Below are 12,897 nucleotides of genomic sequence, written 5' to 3'. Positions count from 1 at the left end.
TCGGCTAGAAGCCCGGCCGGTGCTGCTGGAGACTAAAGTGGAGTTCAGGTGGTTACAGAAGCTAACTGCTTCTGGCCAGTGGCCGAGTGGGCAGACGAAACAACCTTTAGGCTGCAGTCCGACTTCCGGTTCTCCACCCGAGCCACTTAAACCAACCACGGTAAGCCCTGGCTGTCAGAGTGGTGATGAATGGCCATGGGAAGCAGCCTTCTTTGTTTTGCTTTGCCAGTCTTCTTATCAGATATCGATACCAAAACATTTTAAAGGAGGATGGACGGACAGATTTCATCACAATGGATATAAAATTGAAATTAGTTAACTTTTACACCATTTTCTAGTTGAATTATTGAAATAAATTAACTTTTACACCATATTCTAGTTGAATTATTGAAATAAATTAACTTTTACACCATATTCTAGTTGAATTATTGAAATAAATTAACTTTTACACCATATTCTTCACCTGTTGCTATATTATACATCTGGGCTGATGTGGACATACATAGAATAGGAGGATATTTCAGCTGCTAGTATGGTTGGTTGTCTGTACAGTCATGCAAGTTCAATGCTATTAAAGAACTTTAAACTTTAAATCAAAGCATTTTGTTTTTTCATATAAAATAACCACTTTTTTATGCAATATAGAAGTTTTGGGGCTTTTTTTTGGCTCCTGCGCTGCTGAAATCAGGGCGTCCCTTATTTCTATTTCTGAAAGGTGGCAACCTTACTCTCCAAGTGACTGCCAGGTTTGTTCGGTCCTGAATGAATGACATCCAGAATGTTCTGTACAGCTCTCTTTATAAAGTCTATGGGTCTAATATTTCAAGGCAGAACTAAAGCAAAGGATGTGGCACGCGTGCTTCAACAAAAAACAGTCATTAACTAATCAACTAATTAAAAAAATTACGGGTTAGTCAACCATCAAAATAATGAGTTTTTGGTCTGTGTGGGATTCAGTGCCCTACTGAATGTTTGTTTGTTCAGTAGTGTAATACAACTGATACAGAAGAGTAACAGAATGAGTTCATTCACCATTAGTTTCTGATTTAACATTAATATGACACCATTACATTTAATTAAGGAAAAAGTAGCATGCAGCACAGACTAGCTGCATCTATTCAAATGATATCATTACAAATATCAACCAAAATGTAAAAGTTACACTGGCCTAAACTAAACTTCGAATGAAACCAGTTTATTTGCAGACGTTGTCTTTGGAATTTTCAAAAACTAAAAAGCGAAAAACCAGAGAAACTGTTGTGAAAGCCTGCATGCCGTTGAAACCGTACCTTTTTCAGGATAATGACCCCCTCTTGTGTGTTCTCATCCGTCGTTATGTTGAACATGCCGGGCCCGTCGCCGTCCATGATCCTGTAGTCTATCTCTGCGTTGGAGCCTATATCATCATCTGCCGCTTTGATTCTGGCCACCACAGATTGCACCGGCAGCGATTCCAGCACTGTGTACTGATAGCCCTCTGGGAAAAGGAAGGACAGGAATGGATGCGTGTAATGGATGTGCTCATTTTCGCTACCGACCCGCCTGCATAACACTAACGGGCAGGAGCAGTGACAAACAAGGGGGCAAAGCTCTCCGTTTCTGCTTCAATCAGCAGCATAAGAGAATAAGAACAATTCCAGTTTCCATTGTGGATTAATTAGTGGAGCAAAACAGAAAATCACCGAGATATTCTAAGAGGCCTTCCTATATAATCAAAAAAATGAAATAAAAAGTGAGAAGAAATGAAGAGCAGGGGTCGTGTTTTAATCCCTTTGTGACATTTCACATGAAGAAATGTCCACTCAAGGATTCTATTACGCTCAAACTCTCTATTGTGCTCCCTGGGCCTTTGTTTGACCCCCTGGATTTAAAGTACACTTACAAGAATAAAGAGGGGAATCACATTCATAATCATAATCTCCCCAATCACCATGGCAGAGCTCATTACCAGACCTTTCTGTGTTCCTCGCAGTGTCTCCCTCAGCCACCGTCTAAATGCTAATCTGCCTGACATTGTTTGCCGCCATGTAATCTTTATAATAGCTTTTTAATTTGCCATGGAATAGCGGCTCTTTAAAAGACCAAAAAATTACTTTCCCCTCTCCATATTGCCCCCGTGCCTTCCTCCCCGCCACCACCTATACCCCATGTCTTTCTTCTCTCACGGCTAACCTTGACTCCCCCCACCCATCTAGCCATTGCTCCTGGATTTTATCTGCTCTGATGCTCCGTAATGGCGCCTCTACTCTGACCCGTGACCCCGTAAGCGCGTCCGCAGGAGCAAAACCCAGAGCTCTTCTAAAGTCTCTTTCTTCTCAGCGGGACAGCATTGGGTTAAAAACGACACTGATGACTTGTTGTGCGAACTTGAACCCCTCTCTCCCTCCCCCCAAGCCCTCCACCCAGCAGACAGTAAACTGACTCAGCCTCATGGCGGTCCAGTGGTGAGTACAGGCTGCATTTGGGCTATCAGTGGTAAAAACCGATTGCCGTGTGCTTCGGATTATCATGAGAAGCTCTGCGCGCCTTTGAATCCCAAAGCTTGGCCTGGAACCCATTAGTGGCCCGTGAAATAAGCTGACAAAAAAGAAAAAAAAAAGGCAACACAATTGATCCTGGTCTCCAAGGCCAGAGAAGACTCGTGCTGTGATGAAGAGTGAAGCAGAAAAGTGCACCAATTGCAGGACTTCTAGTTTTTTAATGTATCTTTAAGAGACCAAATGTTTGCTGAAAAAAAAAAATATAAAAAAAAAAAGGTAAACATAATCCTTGAAAACTAGTACGGCTCAGTTTGGGATAGATTTTAATGCACATCCTGTGCTTTTAAGACAGCTCAGTGATGGCACATTGGAGTGATTTCTATTACATTTACTTGTTAAATTTAGAATAGAAAGTATTTTATACTGCATAATAGTTTCATGTTAATGGTGAAACATTTTTTCTGCCATTGCCTGCATCTATTTAGTTTTCCCAGTTCAAGTGGTTCTCCAGTTATAATGGACCTTAAAAGCCCTATTGAGCAAGAAAATGAAAAAAAAAAACACTTCAATAAGCTGGTGGAATTTTCTGATTGTTAAGTATCTGAACACTTATGCACAAACCTAATCAACCTTGTGGAGGGAATCAGGAAAAGAGTCTTACTGTCGGCGAAGCGCGGCGGGTTGTCGTTGACGTCGGTGAGCGTGACCGTGACGGAGGTGGTGCCAGAGAGTCCTCCCATTTGGCCCACCATGTCTTTGGCCTGGATGACCAGCACATACTGGTCCCTCGTCTCTCTGTCCATGTTGGACAAAGCGGTTCTGATGACACCTGCAGAGGAAGCCACAGAGAAAGACAAAGGGGTTTTAGATTTGAAAACTTTTTCTAATGTCCAACATGTTTTTCTTTGCTTTTTTTTTTTTTCATTTAACTGCATCTGTTGTACCTAAGGCCATTTTTTAGCTTTTTTTCTTATCTCATACTTTTAAAAATGTTTTTTGTTTTTTTTTAAGTTTGCCGAAAGTGATTCAGTACTTTCACACAGGTACATCCCTGCAATAAGTAGCCAGAAAGGGCTGTCTTACCCAACACCTGTGTTTATTAGCTTGAACTCTGCACTGACCAATGCATGTTCGCATTACAGGTGCCTCAGTAAAATCAAGTTAAATATTATCAAAATGACTAAAACCAGATATGATCTGCAGCCTAACCCTGGATTCACACTGAAAGTGTCAAAAATCTCCTGACGCCAGCATCGTGCTGCTTGGTAGATTCACACTGAAAGCTGCATGCACTGTCGACGCCTGCAGTGGGCTTTCAAGCTGCGCTGCAGAACTGGAGGGAACGGAGTGTATATAGTCTACACATATCTATATATAGCTGCACATCTTCAGTTTCCTATTTCACCATGGATCACACTTTGGGAAGCCTTCTTTATATTTTAGCGTTATTTCCGCATAGATAAGAGTGAGTTTGATGCTCTCTTTAACAAGTTTGGTCCGCGGATCAACAGCAGCCGTCAGCGAGCCGTTGCTCCCGGTGAAGCTGCAGTCTCTCTGCGGTGAACACTGACACACCGGGTCGTAGCGGATTTGGTCATATTGTTTAAACTGTGTTCTGTGATTAATAAGCACGGGTTTTAATTATTTTGCATTGGATCGATGTAGCAAATAAAATCGTTTGGACCATCCAGCCCCTCAACCATCAGTTACGTGTTTCACATGAGCAGAGTTCAGGTAAAAATGGCAGATCAGCAAATCAGCAAAAATGTCAGTTTTCTGGATGAAATATATTAATTCCTGATAAAATACATTTGCATTGAGGGTTCTTGCTTCGGGAATCCCGGTCTGTGATTGGACGACGCCTCGGCGTCGCCGTTGCTCATTTGCATAAAGTTCCGATTTTTCAACTTGAAATTGACGTGCTGCTCCCGCTGCCTCTTGACGCGCGCTTTCATAAAAAATGAATGGCAGCCGGCTGCCTATGATGCCTGTGGCGCTTTCACTGTGAATCCAGGGTAAGGGTTTGAGGGTGTGGATAACATCCTATTGGCCAGATTTGTATGAACTGAACCGCAGTTAATCCAACAATGAGCAAGCCTGAAAGTTTGCGTCAACCCACCTACCATAGCTCAAGTTTTTGGGGAGTTTTTTCCTTTTTTATTTAGGCTTGCTTATGCTAACCTATGATGGTAACTGACAATACTTTACAATTATTCTGATAAAATCTGTCGTTCTATCCCCATTTCAGAAGTCACTACCAAACTGAACAAAGTCGAATACTGACAAAGCTGAAATCCGGTCTCCCAGAGCTCTGCTGGTCCCGTGGGTGAGCGGGATCAGCTAGCATTGTGTGTCCTGGGTGACCAAGCCAGACTAAAAAAATCATGCTTTACTTTGCTCTGCTACCAGTTGGCTAATAGTTGATCAGTTAAGCTGGAAGAGTTGAGAGATGGTCCATGGTGAGGCCTGCTTGAGGACCAGGCTGGGTTAGCAACCATCCTCGGGTTAGCTCTGGCCTTCAGTACTACTCAAACATGGCTAGTTCCTGGTAAACCAAACCTCTGCTCCTTCTGGGCCAACCCAGAACCAGTTGTTTAGTGAAGTCAACATCACAGCAAGCCATATTATCTTCAAAATAAGAATGATTTATGCTCGTGTTAGGTGTTTATTTAACACCAAGATGCCAAGTTCAAGTACCTAAAGTAACATCCGATGAGGTACATAAAGATTTACCACCCATACAAAGTTATATGGAGTGACATCAAGACGTCATTCAAGGACCTACGCTTTCTGGTTTGCTTGAAATAGGAAAACCAGATGTTGTGCCGTGACTGCCCATCTCACGTTTATACTTAAAGGAGCCGTCTGTAAGAAATGGCCAAAACTGGTACTGCAGTCACTTTCAAAATATTGTTGAGTGGCGTGTACCCTCCCCCTCCTCCCCCCGACCAGAGGTTGCCAGGTTTTTCATCCAACACGTTCGTAGCGGCTGCTGCGATAATTAGAGCCGAGCTGGCAACTCGGATGCCGAAACAATACTGACTTGGTGATTGGGAGATAGGTGGAGGGTGGAGCTTCAGAAACAATACTGACTTGGTGATTGGGAGATAGGTGGAGGGTGAAGCTTCAGGCCAAAACAAAAAATGACAACATAAACATCAGTTGAGGGCTGCAACTCCTCTTTTTAAACTGGAATATCCTGGCTTGAGTGCTGTTGTCAGAGACATAAGTATTTGAAATGAACATGATTTTTAAATGTCTGTTGACATATCGGCGTCATTTTATGATTCGTTTTATTATTGCTCTTACATACAGCTCCTTTAACAGCTAACAGCTTTTATTGTGCCATAGCTCCTCCCAATAAGTCCACTTAAAAAAAGAGGGGCATATCATCCAAATGTTACTTACTCTGCCTTTAAATTTTTGCTTTCATCAGTATTTTGATGAGCCCTTGTGTCAATCAAGTTGTGGTCTGTGGTTGAAGCTTAGAAACAAAAATAAAAGCCCAAATGTAACCACCAAGCTTTGTACATAAAGTAGGTATCCATTGCACTTGCTCTAGCAGGCTGCACATGTCGTAATGGATTTTACTTCAGACTATAAAACATGGTTCCCGAGCAGGAATTACAAGAAAACCCTGACCCGACGTAGTTGTCTGTGATGCCTATTCCCTTGTTTACACTTATTTGTGGCTCCTCTGACCATGAGAAGATGTGTCACCCCAAATAGTTGAGCAGTCTCATGCATGATGAGTCTAATGATAAGACACTGCCAGAAAAGTAAGCACATGCGAGGGGACACTATCCGCCAGGGGAGGCATCATCTGTCTGTCCCCCTGTCACAGATGATCTGTATCAGAAGAAAGATAAGAGATGTGACACCGCCATCAAAAGACTGCCATTTGTTCATTTTATTGTGCCTTTGCCCCTCCACATAAGCCCAGTAAGAATGATGAAACCACGTCAAGTACTCACAAAATTACTAAAACTCTCATGGGGAATAATTCCTTAATAATATTTTCCTCATCTCAAATTCATCTCTTAACTAAAAAACAAAGATAATTCCAGTAGAAATTAATGCCACACATTTTAAATGCAGAGGAAAGTGTCCTAATCCCTCTAAAGCAATCAATGTTGCTTTCAAACTTAATGACTTGCCACCAATGTTTTCCACTCATTAAATGGCACTTATTAAATATTCCTACGGAACATGGAAAATTACCAGTTAGGAACCATACAAAGCCACAGTTCTTGAATATATGAATCATATTTAGTTCCTTCATCGTATTCACAGTCCGATTTAAGGAAATTAAAGAAAGATAGTGATTCTTTCTAAGAGCTGGAACCTGATGAATTTCTCATGATCCTTTAAATTAATGACAATAGTACATGTGATCGAAGTGTGATCTCATCAGTGAGAACAAGAGTTAAGGAGATACTGTATCTGCAGGTAGTGAAGTAGACGTGTATCTATTTTTGTCAAAGCTGAGCTAATCAATATTTTACATGCAGGTCAATGAAGTGTGACATTAAAAACGATACCTATATAAACTACGGAGATCAGGCAGATTCTGGAGCTCTTCTGGTGTGACTTTTATTTTACTAGTTCAGCTTCAATCTGTAAAACAATTGATAAATGACATTTAATTTCTATGATTTATTGATTTGTTTTGCCACAATCCCACTTAGTAGTATTTGTGCTGTAATCGTTAACAACCCAGAACATAAAACAGAGTTTAAGTCCAACATGGAAATATTTGATAAACTGGCACAGAAAGCTATAGGTTTATGATCCAGATCAGATCTTCAACAACAAAAAAGCATTGGAGACAGAAATTACACACAAAACAACACTAGCTTTTGATCATCTAGACCACAGTTTTTATTTAAAACTTTCTGCCGTTAAAAGCAGGGTAAACATTTTCTGGATAACCTCATGTCTGTTATTTGAAACAAAACTTGAAGCACTAGTTCCGCCCTCCATGTCAGTGATTTGGCGAAGAAACATTAGTTTTGGTTTCGGGTCAGCTCCACTCCGTCTGCTCACAGAACCAGAGCTGTGTATGAAGAATCGCTTACCCTGCCTTTAAAGCCCTCCTTTCTTGAATTGTGATATTGGGTCCCTCATTTCTGATAAAGGTGACAAACATCACAAAATACAAATCACTCAGGTTTACTTTCTTTATCGAAGACTGATTAAACAAATCTGACAAACCTATTTTCATTTAAACGCATAGTAAATGGAGCTACCACTTGTTGATGCTAAACTATTTGAAAAAGCTAAATTAAGTGAAATAATTTTTCTGTTTTGAAACTTTCTTTTTCCCCTCGTGGGAGCGGGTCAATCATCCCTGTCGACTCTTGCAGGTGCTTCCACCGGTTCTCATCAGAGGAAAGCTCCAGGCGAACTCTGTCTCTGTGGATTCAGGTGGGACTGGTTGGCCAAAGCAGATATGGCTGACTTTGATATGTGCAGTTCCATATAGCAGTTGGAAAGTCCAGCAGAATATGTATATATGTATATATATATATATATATATATATATATATATATATATATATATATATATATATATATATATATATATATATATATATATATAAAAATCCAGACGAGGATATAGTCAGGAAAGAGGACGCAGGTGGCAGGAAAACTGGAGTGAGAAAGAGCCTAGAGGTTCTTAAAGTACCCTGTTTACCACATTTGCATCTGAATGTTGGCTAAAATTAAATAAAGGTCTGTCTGAACCTGCTGTGTTGCAGACTGTTAAATAAACAGGTTTTGTCTCTGTACACAGTATCAGTCGTGAAGAATAAAAAGTTCTTAGATTCCTATGAAATGAATATAGACCAAAAGGTAAGTTGGCTGTAGGCTACATACGCTTGAATCCAGCTTGAGAAGAAGCCCTGCTTATATCTATCTGACATCACTGTGTTAAGCGTAATAATAGATGTGAAGAGAACAGCTACAAAGTGTTATCTTTCAAAAAGCGAGATCTTCCATTTGACCCCTTTCATTAAACCAACCCTGGAGGGATTTATTGGCTTCGCCTCCAAGTAGTGAACTCGTTAGAGCCAACAATAGCCAAACGTGTATATGTGAATGTCTGTGTCTTTTCTGACTGGGATTTGACTCATACAAAAAGCAACTGCTGATTAGATGTCTTTCTTATTATTAATATTTCAATCACACAGCAGCATCATATGTGAAAGTTTGAAGGCAAACTTTTGGCCTGTAAACCAAAACTGCAACTCGTCGCTGCATGTCTCGCCTCATTTTCATCCATGCTATAACCTGAGCGATGGCTCAGGAGACCGAAACAGCCAGCGCAAACAGAGCCCCCCCGACATACACGCGCGTTCACACTCACACTCACAAGCAATTCAGTCCGAAACAAAATCAATAGAAGTTGATAAAAAGACAGAAGAAATAAAAATAAAAATGTCTTTCGACCATTAAAAAGAAAAAAAAAATCCATTAAGTATTTAATTTCCTCTCTCTGCCATCCTTTATTAATGTCATTAAAGTCCCTCCAGCTGAAAACTGTTATTGGTTGTTCTAAGTAAATGGCTTAGTTAGTTAAATTATAGTGAGCTGTCCACTGCTTCTCTCAGCCTGTGGCCTCACGATGGGGATGATGCTGATCAATAAAACAATAATCTTTACTTTGCCTGGAAAAACATGTCATTTCAGCAATGCGTAACGTAATGAAAAAAGGGACGCTGTGGTACTTGAGTGCGGGGAAAACACAACTGCCCTTTATTATATTATTATTTTCTAAAAACCATGTTTTAATAAAACTTTCTGAAAACAGGAAACATGGGAAAAATCAATGTATAACAGAATTCAGAGTGGGGGGCAGATGGCACAAATATATAGGTTACTTTTCACAGTCCTGACTTCATCCTTCAAGACCAAGCAAAGGTGGAAAAATCTGTAAAATATTCTACTCGAGTTAAATGTTTACATTGATTTAACTACAAGTGAAGTCACATGTCTACTAATCTAGAAAAAGTATCTAGTGAAGCGTGATTGATGGCTCAACGGATCAACTTTGCACCTAAAACACGTACGGATCGTCGTTTGGCGCTTATTTTTCTCTTGCTTTGTAGCTCCAGCCTTCCCCCAACCATTCGGTTGAACCGCTGCCATGGTGACACCTACGTGCACGTACCCTGTTTACTGAGTTGCATCAGTTAAGAGACTTCAATCCAGCAGAGCCTTCTAAACGCTAGCGAGATGCAAACAACTGAAACATTTGTCTGTTCTCTGCTCCATACAACACAACCCAGCATGTATGTCTAGACTTTAAAAAAAGGCTTCTTTAAACATTCGGGAGCAGCAACGCTGAGCAGGAAGCTGGGTAATGGTTGGATTATCATAACAGCTGCAAAGGATGGCTCCTAAAGGGGGAAATAAAAGGCATTAAGTTTGCGGAGTCAGCAGTGAGGCAAATGTATGTTCTCACTAAACCATAGACAGGCTTCACACACAATTGATATACTTATTTAATATCAGCTCGGTGTGCATGAGCATGAGAAATATTGGCTGTGGTTAATGATGCCAGGATTTTTGATTCCAGTAGACTAAAGAGAGAAAAGGAAATAGATAGAGATTTTTCTCCTGTGGCCTGGCCAGAAACACACCAACTCCTCAGAGCGACACCGTTGCTCCACCCTGCGATGTTACAAGCCCGTTGTTTGTCTGCCGGGTGCCAGCCCCCTCGCTCTCCATCTCTGTTTCCTCGTGCGGCGCTGGTGTCATTCCTGGGGAGCGGTGATGATTAAACTCCTTCTGTCGTTATCGCGGCACGGCCTCGCATTGCGTCGTGACTCCCTGCCTCCGGTGCAAGCCAGACGCATTGTAGCCATGCATTCATCTAGCTGTCTCCTCACCGCTGGCGGCAGACGGGTGGGCCGCGCTCGCTGCTAAAACCCGGATACTTGACATTTATCTTGTGAGGCGGGAAATAAAAGTGCAGGCTTTGGAGGCACCCTCTGGCTCTGGCCATGAGATCTCCTGATGAAGGTGATGAACACTTAAACATGAAGGTTGCGGTATGTGATTTGCTGAGGCCTCGGGCGGTCCACTTACAAGGAATAGTTCCCATAACACAAAAACAGGCCATACAAACAGGGAATAAAACCTGCAGCCCGGGTACTTTATTACTGAGTGACATTCAAGCATCACACTTTAATCACAAGTCTCTACAGCTACCCTGGGATCCACAAGAGTGAAAGAGCCACATGATGCAACGACACAAAAGGCCGAAATGTTGAAGAAATACATCATTACGGCCAATATGTCACAGGGTGCAGGAACCACTCATTCATAATGTTATGACGAGAGGGAAAGTGTTGTCTGTGCACGCAATCCGGTCTATGTGTTGTCAGTGATCAGAATTAGAAAGATTTCACCTCCTGCTTTATATTACCTGTCCGAACAGCAGGACGCAGCAAGATTTATGTCTAGCCTTCAGCTGTAACGTTCTTGATTTAGCACAGTCGTCACAGCAACAAACCAGACACTTTTTTGACCTGTTCCTAACAGGCGCCATTGGTAGCAGGCGCAGGTGATGCAGGAAATAATTCAAGCCACTTTTTTAATCAAGCAAAGCACAATGCAGTTCCTCCTAAACACAATGTTAAAAATATGCAGTCATTGTCTCAGAAAACTGCAACAAGCAACCACCTGCTACATGCTACTAACAAGAATGTGCTATCAAATGATAGCAAAGACTCAACTGGTTGTAACGCTATAAGAAACACCTCTATGAGCCACTTCACTTTTCTTCAGCCTTACCTTTGTCGTTTCACCATCATGAATCATATTGCACGAAAAACTTGGGTTCATGTAAACCCAAGTCTCTATAAAATGATGTTGATCTTGATCAATTCAGTTAGCGTAGTTAGCATACAAAAGCAGTCAAGCAAAGCCAAAATCTTGAAAACATACAATCCTTGCAAGTTCTTTGTCCTGACTGGATAAGGCCTGAAGTGATGATTCACAGCTGCCAATTCACAAATGCATGTATTCCTTCCTGAGATATGGCCTTACCTACCAACCACACCTCAGAAGCTGCACCACAAGGGGGCACATAAGAGCACACACTAAAAAGGTCAACTGATACAAACATCCCAAAATGTAAAGGTTGGTATCTGAAAAACCTAAATGTCACAGATCTGACTAAATGTGTCCAAATTGACTATTTGGACATTTCAATTTGATCTGTGGCAGCAGAGGGCGCTATGTCAAAAAAGTGAATACACAATATGGACACATTTGACAGGGTAATTTGCTTTCATGTTGACCTCATGTCTCCTGGGGTGATAGAAAGGAGCCAATGCATTGCTGTGGTCCAGCCAAGAGGTGCCAATACACATGACAAAAGAAAATGTGGCCAGTCAGCATGTTCAAATGTTATGGTCTTGAGGACACGAGAAATGTTGCGGCTGTCCATAAATTCAGTGAGATCTTTTTGCTCAATTCATATCACAAAGGTACTTAAACCAGACATGTCTGATCTTAATTTGTTATTACAGTCTCAAAAACATTCTTAAAATGTATGAGAGCAGCTTCTCCAGGAGTTGGTATGACAGGAAAGCTTGGCTTCCCAGCTTCGTTTCTCAAATGCAGCATTCTGCTTTCTGTCTTACTCCCACTAAGAATAGCCACCAGTGCATTTGATTTCCTTGTTCAAAAACCTCTCTGAAAACTGTTACACACTCTCACAGTGTGTAATACATAACATTTATGCAGAATTCTCACACCTCTACTGTAATCATACCTTCAGTTTGACATCTTGTAGTTGCTGAGACATGCATTTTAAATCAGGTTTGTCAGTTTTGAGCAGGTATCACAAAACCAGGCCTAGTTAGGAAGGGTTAAAGAAGCAAGTTGTGGGGGCCGCAGACGCTTCTAGGAAACCCTTGCTAATATCTTAATCAGAGCCTGATCATAGTGAACCCAATCCTTTCCCGACCTCAGTGTCAAAACTTCACAGCTACAGAGTACACAAGGATTGGACGTGGCCTTTTTCATTTATTTGAATGATTTCAGTTTAATTAGATTTTTAGTCCACGAAGGAACAAAGCTCAGTCCGTCAGGGTTTCCTTGCACCTGAGTGCCTGTCACATTCAGATGCCATACTCGCATCATTTGGGGAGGCGCGCCGTGTCACATCTTAAATGTTCCCCTCAGAATGTAATTAACCCCCCCCCCCCCCCATATAAGAACTTGCCATTTCCTGCTAACCGAATTTCTCCCTTGTTATTCAAGCTACAAGGGTTTGTGAGCATACATGCATGCTTAGCAGTGCTGATGTGCGCGAATAATTGTTTCTAAAGGACTTGCCACATCACCAAGGTGTATGGAGCTGAAGGCAGCTGTTCAAACCTCCTTGAGCTTGTCATCAATT

General features: G+C 41.4%; 1 protein-coding gene across 2 annotated transcripts in view; it reads right to left on the bottom strand.

Moving 5' to 3' along the window:
* The window catches only part of cdh7a (cadherin 7a), a 160,698-nt gene that overhangs the window by 54,142 nt on the left and 93,659 nt on the right, over nucleotides 1-12,897 (bottom strand). For both annotated transcript variants that reach the window (XM_061713207.1, XM_061713208.1), the window contains 2 exons: nucleotides 3,142-3,309; nucleotides 1,290-1,477 (listed from right to left, as the gene is read on the bottom strand). In XM_061713207.1, coding sequence (XP_061569191.1) covers nucleotides 1,290-1,477; nucleotides 3,142-3,309 — 356 coding nt within the window. The remainder of the gene's footprint in view (nucleotides 1-1,289; nucleotides 1,478-3,141; nucleotides 3,310-12,897) is intronic.

The sequence above is a fragment of the Cololabis saira genome, chromosome 22, assembly GCF_033807715.1.
Source record: "Cololabis saira isolate AMF1-May2022 chromosome 22, fColSai1.1, whole genome shotgun sequence".
NCBI lineage: Eukaryota > Metazoa > Chordata > Actinopteri > Beloniformes > Belonidae > Cololabis > Cololabis saira.
The sequence above is the reverse complement of the archived record's forward strand: the minus strand, read 5'-3'. Positions and strand labels throughout refer to the sequence as shown.